Source organism: Plasmodium malariae (genome assembly GCF_900090045.1).
Source record: "Plasmodium malariae genome assembly, chromosome: 2".
Classification (NCBI taxonomy): Eukaryota; Apicomplexa; class Aconoidasida; order Haemosporida; family Plasmodiidae; genus Plasmodium; species Plasmodium malariae.
Genome location: NC_041776.1, coordinates 674670 through 696739, shown reverse-complemented (window position 1 = coordinate 696739; position 22070 = coordinate 674670). Strand labels below are relative to the sequence as shown.

Below are 22070 nucleotides of genomic sequence, written 5' to 3'. Positions count from 1 at the left end.
CAAAAGGATAACGTTGAGCAATAATCTTTCGGCGTATAAAAAAATGAGTACCAAAAATACAATAACTTATTTTTCGTTGTGATTTCTCTCAATATATTTTCATGACATTTCCATTTTATGATTTTAAAAATTAAAAGCTTAAAATAAGATCATTCCAATAAGTTTAACTTAAAAATAGGGAAAATAATTTTTTGCACATATGTTTATAAATATATTTATACATAAAATATTCACATATTTTAATTACAAATATTATTAAGTTTCACATTTAAAAAAAAAAAAATGATAACAAATTTAATAACAATCATTAAAATCGTAGAATAATACTATTATAAGATGATATAAAAAGTATAATTACACAAAAAAAAGAAAACAAACAGTGTACATACATACTTGTACATATGGTAGGTATATAAGCCTAAACATGCTAAGCAAAGGCAGCAATTTAACTAACATAAAATAGCGGAATGGTGAAAAAAAATGAAATGGAAAAACAACCTATATTCCTATATTAAAAATTATACTTCCTTTTTAATTACGATTTTTTCTTTTTTAACAATAACTGTAACTTATATCGTTGCAGTATTCTTTTGTAATAAATTTTGAACTTTCATAATTTTTCTAATTTTTAAAAGTTCCAATTTGTATGCTCCCCTTTATTATGCTCATAACAAAAAAAAAAAAAAAAATTAATCCTCGCATAAGGGCATATTAAATTGTGATGCGATTTTGTTATACCGTTCCTTTATCTGCGGATGATGTAAAACAACACCATTTAATTGATTTCCTAAAGTAATCCAGTTATTTCTAACATTATGAGGTCTTCCAAAAAGTTCGATTTTTAAATTTTGAGGACATAATCTTTCTATCAATGAATATATTTCATCTGGTTTCCTCGACGTTTCTCTTACCTCTGATACAATAACATTACAATCAATATTTCTATTAATAACTGGATGTCCTTTAATACCAACTAAACAATGTTCTTTTGAGTGATTCAACCAGTGGCCTGTTCTACCTGTTCTTATAATTCGTTGTAAATGGTTTGTTTTAACCCACAAAATTTCTTCTACTCTTGTATATCCCCATATTTGTAAACATTCTCGTGCTAGTTCCATAGCTCTTCCTGTTACCCATAAGAAGATCATACCTTCATCTTGTATTAACTGTACCGGTAATCGCTTCATTTCATTATCTGTCATGGTACCATAAGGCAAATCCATATGTATATCCCAAGGTGGATCTGCCATTACAACACTAACATACTGATTAAATATACTCAAATCAAAATTTCTTAAGTCACATCTTATCCACTGGGGTCCATACGTATTATCATTTACGTTATATATATCCACTTTATTTTCATTTACATTTTCTTGATTTCTAACTACTTGATCGTCTTTATCGACTGCATAATGAACGAACTTACATGTTTCTATATGTCTACAAGTATCTAAATATGAGCAATCGCCTAGTGATACGTCTGTATGCTCAGATATAATTTTCTTAAAGTGTACTTTGTTACATTCTGTACTATGCTTTTGACAATTTTTTTTCGTCAAATATGGACATATAATTTTTACAGAATCATCTTTTTTTTGAAATTTCTTAATTCGCATTTCTTCAATTACAGTTGGCGCCTCAATAATGGAAAGTATACTAGTCTTTTCTTGTTTTATTTTTTTTTCCTTTGCTGTTGGTTCGTTTAATAAATTTTCTAAATAACTTATCTTGTTATTACTACTATTATTATTATTACTATTCCTGTTCTCTTCTTTATATTTGGTGTCGTATTCCCCAGAGCAATTTGTATTATTTACTTTTTTTTTTTTTTTTTTCATTTTCTTGAAGCACGGAGTTATATGTATTATTATTGCCACCTTCCATCAAGTTACTATTATTTTTATATTCATTTGGGGTTCTTATACCAACCATTTTTTTCCCCTCATTTTTGACCTTATCACCACTTTTTGCATTACTTAAATTAGTTGCTTCACCAACATTTTTGTAATTATTATTAGTAAATTGATGTATATATCTAAGTAATAAATGTTTAATGTTTTTTATATAAATAACTTTTATTATTATATTAATACCTACATTTTCTATATCTATGCAAGTATCTTCTAATTTAATTTCTTTATGTTTTTCAAATGTGTTATCTAATTTTTCCTGATTTAACTCATTACTATTTATGATAGTTTTGTCTTCTCCTCTTACGGTATTTTTATACGACAAATATATCAATATGTTATTCAAAATATTTATTTTCAACAATTTTACATTTTTCCGATTTCTGTTTTTAATTTCTCGTAGAATTTCTACCGAAGTTAACGATGTATTAGTGACATTTTGGTTTTCATTTTCTTTACCACACATATGTAGTAGTAATTTGCATGTATATATTAATAAAATTGCACTATTACATATATCTATATTGTTTAAATCTGTTAGAATTTCGTACATGTTATTATTATTAGTAGTAGATGAATTATTCACCCAAGAATTGTTTTTTTTTCTATCACTATTTTTATTTCGGTCTATATCTTGGGTAGCCATGGAGCAACCAATAGAAGATGAACTATTTGCATTTTTATTTATATTTGAATAGTTTTTTCCAACGTTTTTATTAGGATTATTTATATTGGGCAAATCATGTACAGGTACGTTGGAATTAGTGGAAATCGTTTCTTCTTCATTGTTATTATTACGATCCTTTTTACTGTTACTTAAGATTTTTTCAAAATCCTTCTTCCCCCTTTTCATATGTTCATCATGATCATCTCTGTTCCCATACTGGTCATAGTGCCAATAATCCTTTTTATAATTCAACTGGTTGTAGCTGCTACTACTGTTATTTTTATTATTATTATTACTATTATAATTGTCATTATTATTATAATTGTTATTACTGTTATTATTAATGTTATCGTAACCACTTTTTTTGACACGTTTTCCTTCTTTTTCTATTTTTCTATCTTCTTTTAATTTATTAGAGTCTTTCTGTGACATAAATTTATTTGCTTCATCATGTTTTCGTTCATACGTATTATTCTCTTCATTTTTTATTTTTTCTCGTTTTTCTTTTTCCAAAATTGCTTCTTTTTTTTCCCCAATATTATTATCAATTATGTTTATGTTTTCGAGCAATTCCCTTTTTCTTTTTAGATATTTTTCCCTTGCCAACGACATTTTTTTCCTTTTTAATAATTTTTCAATTCGCTTGTTTTTATATATTCTCTTTTGGTCTTACAATGGTATACGTATTGTAATTAGTGGGCAAAATTTTGAATAATGTATTTTTCTAATTAAATTTTTTATTCGTCACATTGTACCAAGGATTATTTTTATTCCTTTTATTCACTTATTCACTTATTCATTCATTCATTCATTCATTTTTTTTTTTTTTTTTTTTTTTTTTTATTTATATACTATATATTTACTATAACATAATGATAATATAACAAAAACAAAAAATGCCATTTTTTTTTTTATGCAGAATGACTATTCGCGCGAAATAAATTTTAAAAGGACATTTTTCAAAAAAAGTTACACATATAAGTATGGATAAATATGCATGTACAAATATATATAATAATTATGTAGCTTTTGTATTTTTAAATCAGTTATATTTTACAAAAAAAAAAAATTTTTTTATGAGGGAGAAAAAGGAAAAAATGGAAAAATGTATATTTCAACCAGACCTTTCAAACTCATTCGGAGGAGCAAATCCTTTCTGATATAACAGTTTCTTTTCATTTTTATAATAGTTCATTGTTTTTAATGTTTTAATGTATTAATATTTCTTTATTTTAAAAATGAAAAAAAAAAAAAAGGTATTTAGCTTAGCTTTTTTTTTATTACATACTTGAAGATATACTGCGATTATAATTTTTTTTTTTTTTTTTTTTTTTGAAATTCTTTATTATTTTCAAAACCTATAACATATGATTTACATCTTTAAGTTCTCTTGAGATGTTTGTATATATTTGGTTATACACGCGTACGTAAATACATAAATAATATATACATACATATACACCTAAATGGTATGTATTCTGTTTGTGCATGTTTCTCAGTTGTTTCCCTCTATGGGCATATTCTTTTAAAATATAAGAGAGGAAAAGAAGTACGCAGTGAATATGTACAAAGATATATGCATAGTACAAAATATATTATGTTACTTAAAAAATTGCTTTGGCCAAAATATAAAAATGTAAAATGCATTTTCACTGCTTACATTTGAGCGAAAGAAATTATACATATATATATGCACAAGAGCAAAAATAAGTTTCCAGTAATACATGTAACAGTATACACATAAGCAGATAGACGCAAAGGTGAAATGATAAAAATCACATTTATATACATGTTTATCTAAAAGTCTATATCTGTTTTAATCGGAGTACGAATTGATTTTAACCTTGTAATCGTTTTCTCTTTCTTTTCAAGACGCTTTATTTTTTTTTTTATATTTTTTTGCATCTTCATCTGCTGAACTGTAACGTAATCTTTATAATTCACATTTTCGAAAATAATTCTACCTTTAAAACATTCTTCAAATATTTTAATAATATGTAAGGTGAATTGGGGTCCTATTTCTACCAATTTTTGTTTATTAATATTATTAGAATCTACTAGGGTTAATGGTAAAATTTGATAATGCCGAAAATAAATTAAATTATTTGTATAAAAAAAATTATAACAGTGATCATAAAATGGTTTGCTCAAAGGATGATAATTTGGTATTCCAAAGACGTGAATAAACATTTCTTTTATTAATTTCAAATGTTCTAATTCATCAAAATGTTTACTAAAAATTAAAAGGGGTCTTGAATATAATAAACAGTTACCTGAAAATATTAAACTATGTAAAGGTATATAATCTAATATTTCAAAATATAACGATGGACCCGTTACATTTTTGCATATCCATAAACAATACCGTTTTCTTTTTATGTCAAAAAATATGATATTATTACAATTTCTGCTATAACTTATATCACTTAAATCACTTTTTGTAGCCTTTTTGTTCCATTTACTCTCTACCTTATGATGTGGTAATAATAATTTTAAATTTTCAATAAATGACTTACAATTCTTTTTTTTTAATGATGATCGCACAATTAGAACTCTTTGTTTGTTTTTCCATAACTCGTTTTTTCTTATATACGTTGCTTCTTTTAATAAATAAGGATCTTCATCTATTTTAAAAGAATCTTTATCCTTACTGTCAAGAATGTCTGTGTTAAGGTCCTCTTTTCTATCTACTTTTAACTTTTTGCTGTCTTTTTCTGCCTGACTTTTTTCAACAACAGAAGAAACAGTTTCTGTGTAAATACTATCATCACCTGTTTCTTCCCCTTTAGTTAAAGCTCTTTTTTTGGTGACCACCTTAAGGTGATAATTTTTATTTCCCTTCCTTTTTTTATTGACAATTTTATTAGCATTAACTGACGACAGCACACATGTTTTTTCATTGTTTTTATTTAACTCTAGTTCCAAATTTTGTGTTATATCTATAGTATCTTCTAATTTACCTCTTGCTAATTTTTTTTTATTATCTTCTTTTCCTTTTTTCATTTTGAGCTTTCCTCAATTTTGTTTGTTAAGTGTAAAGTGTAATAGTGTAATTATGTTACAAATAGCTATTCATATAGATTTATCTTTTTAATTTATATCAAAAATAAACAAATGTAGGATAAATAACAAAACAAATGTGGAATATAGATAATAAGGTGTAGAGTAAATCGTTGGAAATGTAGATTAAATAGGTAAATAGGTGTAAAATAAATAAATATACGAATAAATTCATCAGTTACAATATTTTTCCGTACACTGTACAAATCATAAAATCTTTGCGGAAACAGTAAATATATTCCTTTATTAATTACTATTAAATAATTAACAAGAAAGATGCTTAAAAGGTACTTTTATATTTGTTTATATATTCTCATATTATGAGTACTTTCAATAAATCTGTTTTATTTTGCTTCATTTTGTTTTATATCGTTTTATTTTTTTTTTAAATGAAGCAAAATACGCTATATAGGTAATGTGAAATAATACTCTTCAAAGTTTTTTTAAACAGATAATATATATTTTATATATACTCAAAATGGTATATGTATTTAAAAAAAATTTTTTAAGCTTTATAAAAAAAAAGGAAAAAATAGGCAAAATGACCAATAAATATTCAGAAACTTTTAACAAGTTATAAGAACCATTAAAATGTTTAAAGAGTAAATCGTGGAGTTACTCATTGTTAGCAAAATAGTAAGGCGGGAAAATGTCATGTGGTATGAAATTTATATATTATGTATATGATAACAGTGCTGATGTAATAGCAATTTACGAAGAATTTTGCTTGTGGGGTAATGATAATACGGCATATTTATGTATAAATGCATATATTTATGTTAATGATATATAGTAAAAAAAAAAAAAAAAATCATTGACATATAATATACTTGCATTAATTGTAGCAATGCATAAAGTAAAGAAAATTCATATTTTAAAATTTAGCTACAACTACGTGAACCAGAGTGATTATTTTAACTGTAGAGAAAATCACTGTTAAAAAAAAGTAGCTTATGTATATATATATATATATATATATATATATATATATATATATATATATTTATATATTTATATAATACGTAATAAAATGAAGAACGCTCATATTTTTAAATTAATAAACTCATTTGAAAAATAATACAAAAAAAAAAAAAAAAATAATAATTAAAATAAAAAGAATAAAACGAATTCTTATATAGTAAGTGTAACTTAACGCAAGAAGAATACCAAAAAAACAACGATTACTTTTATAAAATAATATTTATGAGCATAAAGGTAATACATTTTGGAAATTTTATGTTTAAGAAATGTAAGTTTCTCGTTCATATGATTATTTTTTGAATATCTCAATATATATACATATATGTAGGTATTTATGCGTGTATATATGTATGTATGTATATGTACACAGGAACGAACTTTTAGCATAGAACAGCATGCATATTGATAATTATTTAGAGTATGTTTTATATTAATAACGTGTTCCCTATTTTTTCTTTTTTTTTTACGAATAATAGTTACATAAAGGATATATATTTATATACACATATATATTTGTATAAATGTATCTTTTTATATTTATGACAACAAAATGAATAACGTAAAAAAGGGAGAACTAAATCAAAATGGAGAAAAGGAAAATGTAGAATCACCACTATCATTTTCGATCAGCGAAAATTCAAACGAAACAAACATGAAAAAGAAAGTTAAGAAAGTGAGTTTTCTCCTAGATAAAGAGGAGAACCATATAAAGAAGGACGAAGGAAGTAGCATTGATGATAGTTCTGAAGATCGTATGGTTAATATACAAAATGGTATTAACCTTAATAATAAAGCTGATTGTGCTAGTAAAAAATGTTATGATAATACCAATGATAATATAATGAAGTATAATTATAATGGTAAAAATATAAGCAGTTATAATATAGTGAAACAAGAAGATAACATAAATAACAGTTTAAGCTGTGCGAGTTATATGGATTTCGATTATAAAGATAATACGAATGACTTCATTTACGAAAAGCAAGAGAGGTATGAGAAGAACGAAAAAAATGAGAAGATTGAAAAATACGATAAGCGCGAATTTACTGATAATGAAAAAGACCATCGTCGAACAAATATTCATATATATGAGGAAGAAATAAAAGATATTTTAAATGAGGACGAAGTAAAGGATGTATTAGATGAGAGAGAAGTAAAGAATGATTTAAATGAAAGAAAAGTAAAGGAAGCATTAAATGAAAATAGGGGTGGTAATAAAAAAGACGGGTTTGAAAAATCGTATAATGACAGTCTAAATAACTATCTTTCTTCCTCCTTTGTGGATATTCTAAATACAATTCATGAAAATAAAAAAGATCAAAGTAACTTGAATGGAAGAAAAACAAGTGAGCATAGTCATAATAATAGTAATAACGATAATAGTAATAATAATGGAGATCATATGATGAATGCTTCTAATCCCAGTAACGGAAAAAATTACGAAAATAGAGATTTTACAGATACCTTAGAAAGTGACAACTTACGACTAATTCCATGTATTTTATGTGGAGATACAATTAAAACAAACGCTTCGAAAATGTGTAACAATTGTATATTACAAAATGTGGAAAGTAATAGCATGAATATAAATAAAGATACCTATTTAATATACTATTGTCGTGAATGTCGAAGATATTTACACAATAAATGGGTTTATTGCGAGCTGGAAAGTAAAGAATTATTAGCTTTATGTTTAAAAAAAGTCCATAAATTAAAAAAGTTAAAAATACTCGATGCCAAATTTTTATACACAGAACCTCATAGCAAAAGAATAAAAATTCATTTAACTGTGCAGGAAGAGTTGATCAATAACTTTATTAGCGAAATAGAATTAATTTTACACTATGTAATTAAATATACTCAATGTGATGATTGTAAAAAAAAGTATACTCCATATACATACAATACATGTGTATCAGTAAGACAAAAAGTCGAACATAAAAAAACATTGCTATTTTTAGAAAGCCTATTATTGAAATGTAATATGAATGAAAATATTATTAATATTGTTTCAAATCCTGATGGGTTAGATTTTCATTTTTTATCAAGAAATGATGCATTAAAATTTTGTGATTTTATTTTAAGTAAAACAATGTCAAAATATAAAAACTCAAAACATTTAATTAATCATGATGCAAGTAATAATACGTATAACTATTTATACACTTTTTCTATTGATATATGTCCAATATGCAAATTTGACTTAATTTTTTTTCCAAGAGATTTATCTATGAAATATGGAATTAAAAGTTCTTTCTACTTATGTATGCACGTTTCTATTTTTATTATTTTAATTAATCCTTTTTGTTTTTTAAATAATGCGCATATATCACAAGAAAGATACAACAAGCATCCCTTCCTCCCTCTGTTAAGTAAAGCCGACGCTAAGGTATTTCTAATACTCAATGTAGAATACATTGACAGTGACCCATATTCTAAAAACAAAAAGAAAAATTATGTAGGAAATAAAGATAACAATAATAAATTAAACAATAACAGTAATGCTTTAGATGATAATAATTCATTTGCAAATGCACAAGGTAAAAACAAAAATAATATAAAAAATAAAAATAATTTAAAAAGAAAAATAAAAAATTTTACCAACGCTCAAGATATAGAAGAATATTCTACGGATGATGACTATGTTATTAACGATGATGATAAAAACAGTCTTACAGATACAAAAAGCTGTAAATCATCCTCAAGAAAAGTAAAATTAGATAAACTGGTGTATGCGTATGTCGAATTATATGACGAGTCCAATGGAAACACCATACTAACAAAAACTTGTAATGCAAAACATTTAAAGCCAGGGGATTATGTGAATGCATATGACTTAAGAAAACATACATTCGATAACGAAATAAGTTTATATTTAGAAAAAAATGATAATTATAATATAATTATTATTGATAGAGTAAAATCAAAAGAACGACAAAAAATTGAAAATGAATTACAGGTTCAATATAACAATATTGAAACCGTAAAAAATATTAATGAAGAAGATGTCTTTAAAAGAATTGTTCTAAACAATTGTAGAGACATAGAAAATATGACAATCAAAGGAGCCTAAATTTGATTTTACTGGCCTACTTTGTTCAAAAATGTAGTATTATCGAATTTGTTTTTTCGCCCCAACACCACTAGTGTGCTTCTGCGTGTCTGTGCATACATATGTGTACATATATACATACTGATCCATTTACTGATGTATGATAAAATACAGATGTGTACCCTGTTTAATGCAGTTTCACATACTGAGTTTCATACATTTACGCCTTCATACGTATATACCTGCACATGATTGTTAACCCAATTTTATGTTTAACATAAAGGATACTTTCATTAAAAACTCGTAAAATGCATGTATGTACATGAACATATATACGCTTATGTATACATATGTTGGATATTTATTTGTGGTAAATTAAAAAATTTACCATATATATTAACAGATGTATGTTTGATATTGAAGATCTTACTAAGATATAAAAAATATATATATATTTTTTTAAATTATTATAATTGCATAAATAAACACATATTCCGATCTCTCAATTATATTAGAATAATCATCTTGCGAATGTAACTACATATAAATGTATTTCTAATATAAAGGTGTTATAAAATGAAGTGGGAACAAAAATATGCCAAATGACGAAGTCATGACGTTCGTAAAATTTATCCGTTTATGTAAATCTATATATAAAGAGGAGGATACAAGAACATATATATTTAGTCAAATTATTATACCCAAACATTGCAGAAAAAATCGTAGACATACATTTGTAAAATTAAAAATGAAAATAAATTAAAATAAAAAAAAAAATATATAAAAATAATAAAAAATTAATAAAAATAAAATAAAGTAAATGATATAAAAATAATAAAAAAAAAAAAAAGTAAACAAAAAAAAGCCTTATGCAAATTCAAACAAAAAAAGGGGCCAAATATTTCCTCATAAATCTCAAACCTGACAGCACACTCAAATGATGACAGTTATTTAAATTTTTAAATAATGTATATACATCTTACTACTGTACCTACGCTGTTAAACAATGCCATAAAATTTCATTTTCATTATTCAAAAAATTTAGAGCTGATTGTTTCTTAAAAATTCCTTAACATTGTCAGCAGATGATGTTTCATATGGATCCGTCTGTATATTATGCTGTTTATCATTTTCTTGAAACATTTTTATTAAAATATTGTTTTCAACTATAGCAACAAATCTCCAAGGTCTCATGCCCATAAAAAAATTAGACTTATCTACAAGCATGTTCATACTTTCAGTGAATGAGCTATTGCCATCACTAATATATTTTATATTTTTTATGTTCATATTTTTAAACCAACTCTTTAATACAAATATATCATTATTGGTAATACAATAAATGTCATCAAATTTATTTTCCTTAATAAAATAATCATATTCCTTTTCATATTGTGGTATCATTTTAGATGAACAAGTAGGTGTAAATGCTCCTGGTAAACTTATTAATAAAATTTTCTTATTTTTAAATAATTCATGCGTATTAATAGCTTTAAAATCATCTTTTTCATCCACTTGTGTTATGTTATTTATGTTTTTTACATCAATCTATGACAATACAAGGGGTAAAAAAGTTTACAGCGTTATAATGAATAATATATAACAGTATTTTTATAAATCAAAAAAGTGTGCGTTGAAAAAAAAAAAAAAAAAAAATACAAATTGCTCAAAGGAATCAAAAGACAACACAAAAATATCAGAGAGCTGTGTGTAACATGTATGCATGTATGTATATATATATATATATACATATACATGCTCACATATGTTGCTCTAATTTTTTTTTTTTTTTCCATTTTCTTATACCATAACTTTTACATTTGGGATTAAGTCATTTTCCTTGATGTCGTTTGCTAAATCTATGCTTTTTGACTCGTATAATTTTTGCGAAGATCTACCAATTGAGTTTCCCCTTTTTGATACAATATTTAGTGACTGTTTATGTGACAAGTTTTTAAAACAAAAATAAAGTTTTACTAAAGTAAGATAAAGAATTAATATAATTTTCCTCATCTTTCTTACAGGTCTGTTCCGATATGAAGAAGTTATAAACAACAATTTGATAAATTGAAATGTCAGATGCAAGTATTTGTTCGTGTTTATTTTCTTAGTACAAAGTCGAAACATGCATAAAAATGTATGTAGAAATATGCATATAAGAATAACGAACGGCAAAATGTGATATGTATATATATATATATATATATATATTATAATGCCAACTCCAAAAAAGGTTAAAGGATAAAAAATAAAGCATGCACCCAAAATTATATTTTTCTCTTATTTTAATTCTCGATTACTATTTTTTAAACCTCCTCTTTTCACATGAAAAGATAAAAAGAAAAATGAATATTCCGTACCCTTGCTACAATTTTTGTATCACTATTAATATCTTTTTTTTTTTTTCGCATTATTTTTCATTGTTTTATATTTATATTAAATACAATATATACAATTAAAAATGTAAACACGGGAAAAATATTTTAAAATAGATGATACACAAGAGCAAGCCAGTAAACTAAGTGAGGATATTTATATATTTGGAACTTTAATTTTTGTTATTCTCTTTTGGGAAGTGCTGTTTTGTACACTTTTTGTTCATTCTTCTTTTGTATAACATATGTATACATGTATATTAAGTTCACAAATTAAAATTGCAATTATATTTTTTAAAAGAAAACGACCATGGTACTTTAATAAACGGTCAACATTCATGGATGAAACAAAAAAATTTAGAAACGTATATATTAATAAAAAGGAGCCAATATTGTAAAAAAAGTAGAACAAATAACAGTCGGCACAAAAGTTAAATTAACTCACATATGTGTATTTTAAAATAATAAGCAAATTTAAAAGGTTATAACAGCAAAAAAAAAAAAAAAAAAAAAAAAAAATCAATATATGTAATATGAAAGAACGTATATATATATAAATATAATATATAGAAAAATAAAAATGAAGCAGGGATGAAAAACAAACGAATCTACCTTTACTGTTAACAAAATTGTATAAAAACAGGGTAAACCAATTTAATTTTAAAATAATGACACATGTGAAGAAACAAATAAACAAACATACGTACGCATATACATACAAACATGTATACGTGAATGAATGAGCACTGCGTGGGAAATACATGTAAAGAACAAACACTTTTTTCAAAGGGAAAATAAAGGCATTACAAACATATGGTACTATAAACCAAACACGAGTTAATAATGTCATGATTCATATAGTTTACTGTTTTGTTCTGTTTGTCATTTTTTATACTGTTATACTTTATTATATATTCTATTTTATTGTGTTGCAATTTATTGTATATTATTTTATTCTATTTTATCTTTTTCTTTATTTCCCCCTCTAAATTTCCACAACAGTCCCGTACGCTTTAACAGTGTTTATACCCCCATCTGGATATATGTTCAGGCGCAGATGAGATGATATGATATCAGTTAAGGGTACATTACTCGACGTGCTATTTTTAATTGTAAAGAAATTTATATGATTTCCTTTAATATATGATAAAGGCAATAATTCTTTCCATACAATATTTTGTATATTTTCATTGAAAAATTTTATCTGCTTAGATTTTTCCTCAGAATGTACTTCTTTCAAATAACAGTAATCTATAGAAATACATAAAGGAAAATTATATTCATAAAATATGGTATTTATCTCTATATATTTTATATTCGTGATAAAACTTAACTTTATTATACAATAATTGTTATTAAAAAATACGGATGATATATTATTTAGACTTAAATTTTCTACATAACGTAAAGGTCTATTTATTAATCTTCTAGTTTGCCAACCCATAACATAATTTGAATTTTGGTCGATTAATATATTTTCAGATTTTCCATAAAATTCATCAGTTGTATATACCACATTAGATCCATCTAATATATTACATACATTAATTGTCTTCTTATAATTTTTTTTCCTTTCCTTTTCACTTATTTTTATTTCTCCATATACCCTTAATTTATTAATTCCTCCATCTGGCAGTAAACATACTATCAAATGAGTAAATATTTTGTTACATGTATTTATGTTAAAACAATTGTGGTTATAATCCTTAAACCCTGGGTTCATTCTTTCGTCTTCCAATATTGAAACCCATTGATACTGTTTGTGTAAATCGTTATATATCTTCTTTTCAACTGAATAGTCGTTATCCAGATATAACGTGTTTGAATTATACAAATTCACGTTAAAGGGGAAATCCTCCTCTTCATTGTTTTCGCCCTTTCCCTTATCACCGCCCTCATAATGATCATCAATATCGCCATCATATTCGTCCTTATCGTAATTTCTATTATTTATATTGTTTCTGTCATTTCTGTTATTTCCATTACCACGGATGTTACTAACGCAATTAGAATCATTTGCGCAATTCATTGTATTACTAGTATAGCCACTCCTTTCGTATTCCTTGTTATAATTTACATAATTTTGATAACTATTCATATCAGTACTATTGTTACTTGTACCATTTCCATTCTTAAAAATGGACGACTTTTTATTTGAACACCTCTTGTGAATTTCTGGGTACCTACTAACTATTTCTCTTGTAACGTCCACCAGTGTATACAACTTATTATCTATATAACGATATTCATTCCCATTGGCGACGAACGAAGTCGATTTGGGATTACTTCTTAAATTCTTGAACTTATCATTGTATCTTAATATTTCTAAATAATTTTCATATTCTTGGTCTGATTTATCAAGGGGGTCTATTAAAATAGGTTCATAAAAATATTTATTTCTTTTAAAATATGTTTTTCCATCCAATAATAATTCTATTTCCTCCCTACTGTTAAAGAGATTATTCTCTGGCTCTTCCTTTTTTCTAATACTACTACTATTATTATTACCACTTGTAATATAACTTTTCTCATTGTTCTTATTAGTTTCGTGCAAATCTTTTCTCAGTACGATATCACTATTTTCGTTACTTTTCTGGTGGTGGTAAAAATTTTTTTCAAAAATTAAATCATTTTTTTTTTTTTTTTTGTTTTCATATTTAATTTTGTCTACATATTTTGAAAAGGATTCAGAGCTGACTAAAATATCATCTTCAATGTACGCCCCTTCAATAGAAACATATGGCGCATAATTCCCTAAGAAGTTGTTTGTATCGATATCTATACCTTTAATTAATGTGGGCTTACATAATTTTACTATACAAAAATCAAAATATTTTTTTATTCTCCTTTTAGTTAACCACCCAGGACATGAATTGTCATTAGGGGAGAAGGAAGAGGACGAGGGGTACATCAAACATTTTGAATAAAAATTTGGCCCATTTTTTCCCTCCTCATTATTAACATTATTATTAGTATCAATATTATTAAAATTATTATTGTTACCATTATTATTATTTCTAATATTACTGTTGCAGTAACTCATACGTTCCCCAGAACTCTTTTCGATATTTTCCTTTTTCGCTAAATTAAAGCCTTTGTTTTTATGTATTCCAGTACGTAAATTATTGTTTAATACATTATAGAGGTCATTAGAGCAGTCTTCATAATATCCCTTATCCGCACTTATATTAAAAGGTTTATCTTTTAAAATGTTTTCACATTTCCCGTAGGTCTCATCAGTTACGTAAATAATTTCAGATCCTAGCACAATTGAGCAACAGTTAACAAAATTAAAAAACAATGGCACATCATCATAAATAGATGACGTATTAGAATGTTTCAAAATATATTTACTTCTTTTCGATACGATCGTTTGACTACTGTTCGTTGTTTCATTAATGCTATGATATAATGGTCCCTTAGAATATTCACTGTTGTCATATGATATGTTACTATTATTAATATTATCAAATTTTTTTAATTTTTTTTTAACATCATTGAAGTATTCACTATTGTTATGAGGTATGTCAAAATTTGTGTCATCTTTACTTTCTATAATGCTATCACTTTCAAATATGTTTTTCCTTTTCCTTTTTTTTAGTATATATTCATTTTCAATTGATTTCTCATCATTACGTGGGCCTCTATAAGCATCACTGTTCAGAATTCCGGTACACTTACTGTTGTACTTCACATCTTTAACATAGTCTAAATAGTTGTCGTCACTTACTCTACTTTTAATATTCTCATCTGTTTCTTTGTTCTCACTGAATTCTTCACTACTTTTTATATTTTCATAAAAGTTCATACAACTGCTTTTTCTCGATTTTTTTAATCTCATTATATAATTGTAATTATCACTCATGGAGTCAAATAAAAGTTCCCTTTCTTTATTTTTACTAACATTTTCACCATAGTGTGTTTGTAACGTTTTATGATTTAAATACAGCTTATTTTTATTTGTATCATTTTCTTTACTAAGAAATAATTTATCTTTATATATTAAAAAATTATTATCCATATATTTCGAAATAGTCTTTTTTTTGTAATTATGGTGTTCTTTACTCTGCTCATTAGATGTACTCACATTTTTATGTTCATCATCATATTTTCCAAAATGATTTCTATTATAAGATGTGTAGCTTCCTTGAGATTCCATTTCTTTATTCTCCTGCTCTTGCTCTTTTTTTATATATCCTTTATATGTATAATATTTAGAATGTTCCCTGTTTTCCCTAATTTGATTTTTTCTAATCTCTACCCCTTTCTTATTTCCTTTTTTTGTTATTCCATCTTCTCCACTACTTACAGAGTATTCCTTCTGTTGTTCATTTACACGATTATTTGAAAATTTTTCATACACATTTGCATACGCATTTGCGTGCATATCTTCACAAACATTTTCTCTGACATTTCGTTTTTTCGTAAAATATTCTTCTTTCTTTTCTTCATTTTTGTTGCAAACCTTCTTACCGATAACCACATTATGGTTAATTTCTTCTTCGATGGAATATTGCTCCTTATAATATTCTTCTTCACCCTTCTGCATATTTATTTCTCTTTCACTATTTTCTTCATTATTAATCGGAACATGTTCATATTTTGTTTTATCTTCTTCTACTGTTACCTTAGAATGTTTTTTCGATATATATTCTTCTTCTTGATATCCACTCGAATTATCTTGAATATTCGGTTTCCTTTTCATTTCGGAGATATTTCCTATGATCCTTAAATCATTCATGCCCATTGTGTCTAAAAAAATATTATTGCATTTCATACTCAAAGATTCGTTATTCTTTTTTTTTTTTTGACTCATTATCACACTTGTATTATAGCTACTATCACTAGTTTTGTCATTAAAATGAGGCTTCGATAAAATCAAAGGAGTAGAATTTTCTTCATATCTTTTAAGTAAAGAGTCTTCATCATTCCCTAACTCGTTAGAAGATATATCCTTGTCCATGCTCTTGCTTTTTTCTAATTGAGATTCGCAGTATTCATTAATTTCTTTTAAAAGGGATTTATCATTTGTGAAAAGGTTATACTTACCCTCGTTTAGTTTTACACCTTCCGCATTTTCTTCTTCCCTCTCTTTTTTATCATCGTATTCGCAATGTTCTGTAACTGTGTCCTCTGATAGATTGCCTACTTCGTAAACTTGTTTTTTCTCTTCTTCATATGCTTCTTTTTTCTTTTTTTCGTATGCTTCTTTTTTCTCTTCTTCGTAAACTGCTTCTTCCTTTTCCTCTGCTTCGTAAACTGCTTCTTCCTTTTCCTCTGCTTCGTAAACTGCTTTTTCTTTTGCTTCGTATTCTTCCTTTTCCTCTACATCGGATTCTTCTTTTTCCTTTGCTTCATATTCTTCCTTTTCATTTGCTTCATATTCATCCTTTCCCTTTGCTTCATATTCTTCCTTTTCCTCTGCTTCATAAACTGCTTTTTCTTTTGCTTCGTATTCTTCCTTTTCCTCTACATCGGATTCTTCTTTTTCCTTTGCTTCGTATTCTTCCTTTTCCTCTACATCGGATTCTTCTTTTTCCTTTGCTTCATATTCTTCCTTTTCATTTGATTCGTATTCTTCCTTTTCCTTTGATTCGTATTCTTCTTTTTCGTTTGCATCGGATTCTTCTTTTTCCTCTGCTTCGTATAATTCGTTCACTTCCTCTTCTTCGTATGCTTCTTTTTCCCCCTCTTCCTCATCATCACCCAGCATGTTACTAGACTCGTTGAGATTATTTTTTAAGCTCGATTCATAATTTGAACCGAATATCTCCTTCAGTATCATATTTTTGTTTATAAGTTTGTTTTCCTTCTTATTCTCACCTTCAGTGGACAACTTGTTGTTGTACATTTTTACTACATCTTCATTATACGTGTCGTTAGAGCTATATAAAAATTTACTTGTATGCTCATTCTGACTTTTCAATAATTTGACTTCATCACTTTTTTCGTCATGTTTTTTATATACAAAAAAATTGTTATTTTGATTTTTTAGTTCATCCAAATCTTTATACATCTTTTTTGGAGTATCACTGCTTTCATTTGTTAAGGGAAAGTTATTTCCTATTTCTGAATTTTCCAAAAAATAATTGTAATTTGAATTCCCCTTTTTCAATAGGTTACCTTTTGTGTTATTTTCAAAATGTGCATCAGCACATTCACTGAAATAGTCTTTTGAATCATATTTCTTTTTCTGCCAGTTAGTGTACTCCTCTGCATCCTCATCACTTCTATATTTGTCATAATTGATATTTCCATCATTTTTGTTGTATATTGATTCTTCTGCTTCGACTTGTTCATCTTCCTCTTCCTCTTCTTCTTCCTCCTTCGCTTTTTCCTTTCCTACCTCTTCCATTTTATCAGACGTTGATTTCTTTTCCTCCGCAGACGGATTCTGAACATCTACAATTTCTTCTTTGCTGCCATCCGCCTCTTCTTCCTTCATTCCTTTCTCAAACATATTTTTTAAAAAGGGAGTACAACTACTTTCAGAAAAACCATGGTCTGCTTTCCTGGAACTTGGTATATCGGAATCACTAAAATTAACCAATTCATTATTAAATGTATTCTCATTTTGAATCTTGGTTTCTTCATTTAATTTTTCTAATTGATTCTCGTATTCCTTCATCTTGTCATTAACCTTTAAAGAACCAAATAAAGTACTATCTTCTACACGTTTTGCGTCTTTTGTTTTAATATATTCATTGAAGGAAGTATTATCTAAATTGGATGTTTTAGTAATGTCCCTCTTATCCTTACCTTCTTCATTCTTATCGTTTTCCATTTTTACCATTCCCCTATAATTCACATTTTTGTCTATTTCGTTATGATATAGATCTCCTTTGTATATGCTGACTCCATTTTCATCAAAAGTATCTTTGTTTTCTTTTTTTACAATGACATTATAATAACTTTGGTCAAAATTCAACCTTTCTTCAAAATTTTCATATATTTTATTATTGTTCTTAACCAACAAGGAATTATATTTAGAATCATTCGAATTTTTTTCCTCTGATTCATCAATTTTTATTTCGTCAATTTTTGTTGTATACTTCGGGGAGTGAGATATAACGTCAATGTAATAATCATTTAAGGCATTTGTGTCATATGAGATAAGACTTTTATCTTTTTTTTTTTCTGTTAAATAGTTATAATTATTTACTGGAGCATCATTTAATAAATCTATTTTATCTGATGTAATGATTTTTCTTTTTTTGTCAGAATTTTTTTCTGAAAGTAACTCATTAAATGTTCTAATGTTATTATTTATATTTTCATAAATTTCTTTTAAATTTTTATCAACAGATAATCTTTTTCCATTTACCTCCTTATTAAAATTGTGCATATCTGTGTTATGAGAAGACAAAGTTTCATCTCCTTTATTATTAAACAGTTCATTTCTGATATAAAAACTATTCCACTTACTACTTATTACACTATCTTTTAATTTTTCTTTCTCTTTTAAAAGTTGATATTCCTTATTATTTTTCAAACTATAATTTGTTAATGTATCGATGGATGAATTATCGTTTAAACTTATCGATTTTTCTAAATTTTTTCTTTTTTCTACACCCGTATCACTATTGCTGCACGATAACAAGCAGTTAATTCTTGGTTCATATTCCTTATTGTTGTAACGTTTATCCAAATTTTGAGATTTTTTTGCTCTTCCTGAGTCGCTTATTTTATTATCGGCAAAATACCTGCCTCCCTGTTGTTTTTCATTATTATAGAACTGTTCATCCTCCTGCGCTATTTCTTCTTCTTCCCCTACCTTCTTTGATTTTTCTACTTTATTTCCTTCTCTCTGATTATAATAATCATAACAAACGTTTTTACTTTTTGTATAGCTGTTTTTATGCTCTCCTCTATTTTTAAACTTATTCTCGTATCCGGTTAAATCGCAGCTTAACAGATTTAAATTTACACTAGGATTCCTTTCAGGTACTGTCTCTTTTTCACTGTAAATATTAGTCTGGTCTTGTGCATTATCTTCTTTTGTGAATTTATTTTCCGCATTAACATCACTTAATAATTTACTTTTTACTTCATATTCCTCATATGAAGATATCAAATTTGAACTCTCCACCGATTTTTGTTTTTTAATTTTCTTTTTTTCATCTACTTCTTGCTCTTCATCCTTTTTTCCTTCTTCTTCTTCTACCTCTGTTAGTACCTCAGGGTTTTTTTTTTCCTTATCCATATCATTTATATCAAGGAAATTACTAAACTGTTTCATATATATATTGGAATTTTCGTTCTCATTATTTTGAGACGCAACTTGATTATTCCTCTCATTTTTTATACCACTGCATTCTTTTTTTTTACTTTCCGTGCTTTTCCGTGTATTATGTTTTAAATAACGTTCGTTTTTGTTACTTTCTATTGTTCTTTTTCCAAACCCATAGATGTTTAATTCGCTTTTATTTTTGTTTCGCGTTTCTTCATGTAGAAGGGATTTTTGTTTTCTAAGGAGGGTGTTAGCATAAATACTGCGAGTATTACTATAATTATTACAACTATTATTTTTACTGTTATTATTGATGTTATTATTACGGTTACCTTTATTGCTATTATCATATGGACTTGTTAAACTATAATTTTTGACTAAAGTTCTAGATCTTTCAAAATTTACATGCGAATGTTCTTTACTCCTTTTATCACTTATGTTAGGCATTTTTTTGGCTACTTCCAAATTAGGTATCTCTTTACTATTTCCAGCAGCAGTTTTCTTGCTTCTTACTGTATCATTTTCAGTTATTTTATTCTTTGCAGCAATACGTACATTTTTCTTTTTCTCGTCAATTAGTGCGCTTTTATTCATAATATCATAGTTTTTATTGTTGCTATTATTTACAATATTAGCGCTATTAGCATTATTAACATAATTAACCTTTTTAACATTATTGGTAATGTTATTATTATTATTATTATTATTATTATTGTTGTTGTTGTTGTTGTTACTAGATGCGCTTCTATTCTTTAACAACGCGCTACTTACAGAGGTATCCACTTTGTCTTTTTTACTATCTTTTTGTAATTCATAACCGACAACATGACTCCTGTTGCATGTTTTTTTTGTTTTTATGAACATATCATTTTTTTTACTTAAAAATGAAATTTTTTCAATGTTCTGTTCGATGAAATTTTTAGATTTGCTCACTTTCTTGTTTAAAAAATTTGCAAATTTTTGGAGGTTCACTTGTTTAGTATTATTTCTCCTTACTTGTAATTCTTCATTAATTGGGTTTTTCATAATAGGGATTTCATAATTTAAACTTGTACTTTTTCTAATTCTTTCAATTTTTTTGATATTCAGATTTTTATATGGAAATTCAGGGTTATTAATGTATGCTCCATGATTGCCACCTTTATCTTCAGACATTTTAATTTAAATAATTCATTAAATCGCACAAAAAAATATTTTTTATATTCCTTTGAAAAATTTCCTACTCTACTACTTTACTTTTTTTTTTGAAAGTATTTCGTTGTACATGGAATAAAGGCCGTTTGTTTTTACAATTCTCTTTTTTGATTTTTTAGTATCGTTCAACAAATATGCTTTTAAATACTTTTTTTTCTTCTTTTTTTTTTTTTTTTTTTGCTATATTATAATGAAAATTTCTTATTTAATTATGTTATCTATGCTTATTATAACAAATTTTCGAAACAACAAAATGCATATAATATTGTATGTTATAACAATATGGACACATAAACATTAACAAAAATACGTGCACATATATTTATAAATAGAGAAACAAAAAAAAAAAAAATATATATATATATATATATACAAAATAAAAAAAATCAAATGAATACTTGGCTAAAATATTATAAGCCTCAATATTCTGGAGCTTTTAGACTGCGTGTTTATTTTTAAATAATGGTTAACTTTTCTATATGCCTATCATCCTTTTATGCAATACACATCATTAATTTTGCAAGCATAAAATTTAAAAAACTAAAAAAAGGGTTAGTAAAAAAGGCCCTGATTTATAATTTAGCATATGTTATGCTTA

General features: G+C 26.1%; 5 protein-coding genes across 5 annotated transcripts; 1 reads left to right on the top strand and 4 right to left on the bottom strand.

The window, feature by feature from the left end:
• Positions 1 to 689: 689 nt before the first annotated feature.
• Positions 690 to 3192, bottom strand: PmUG01_02024100 (mRNA (N6-adenosine)-methyltransferase, putative; the record flags this gene model as incomplete). Its single annotated transcript, XM_029008722.1, is given in 2 exon segments — positions 690 to 1820; positions 1834 to 3192. 2 exon segments carry the CDS (start codon positions 3190 to 3192, stop codon positions 690 to 692), a joined length of 2490 nt encoding a protein of 829 aa, XP_028860253.1.
• Positions 3193 to 4377: 1185 nt separating this feature from the next.
• On the bottom strand, positions 4378 to 5583 carry PmUG01_02024000 (ribosome biogenesis protein BRX1 homolog, putative; the record flags this gene model as incomplete). The annotated part of the gene is made up of 1 exon (XM_029008721.1): positions 4378 to 5583. The coding sequence occupies one exon, from the start codon at positions 5581 to 5583 to the stop codon at positions 4378 to 4380; it is 1206 nt and encodes a 401-aa protein (XP_028860252.1).
• Positions 5584 to 7171: 1588 nt separating this feature from the next.
• NMD3 (60S ribosomal export protein NMD3, putative) lies at positions 7172 to 9694 on the top strand (the record flags this gene model as incomplete). The annotated part of the gene is made up of 1 exon (XM_029008720.1): positions 7172 to 9694. One exon carries the CDS (start codon positions 7172 to 7174, stop codon positions 9692 to 9694), a length of 2523 nt encoding a protein of 840 aa, XP_028860251.1.
• Positions 9695 to 10714: 1020 nt separating this feature from the next.
• PmUG01_02023800 (1-cys peroxiredoxin, putative) lies at positions 10715 to 11686 on the bottom strand (the record flags this gene model as incomplete). The annotated part of the gene is made up of 2 exons (XM_029008718.1): positions 10715 to 11221; positions 11480 to 11686. 2 exons carry the CDS (start codon positions 11684 to 11686, stop codon positions 10715 to 10717), a joined length of 714 nt encoding a protein of 237 aa, XP_028860250.1.
• A 1347-nt stretch (positions 11687 to 13033) lies between these two features.
• On the bottom strand, positions 13034 to 21433 carry PmUG01_02023700 (conserved Plasmodium protein, unknown function; the record flags this gene model as incomplete). The annotated part of the gene is made up of 1 exon (XM_029008717.1): positions 13034 to 21433. The coding sequence occupies one exon, from the start codon at positions 21431 to 21433 to the stop codon at positions 13034 to 13036; it is 8400 nt and encodes a 2799-aa protein (XP_028860249.1).
• Between the last annotated feature and the right edge of the window lie 637 nt (positions 21434 to 22070).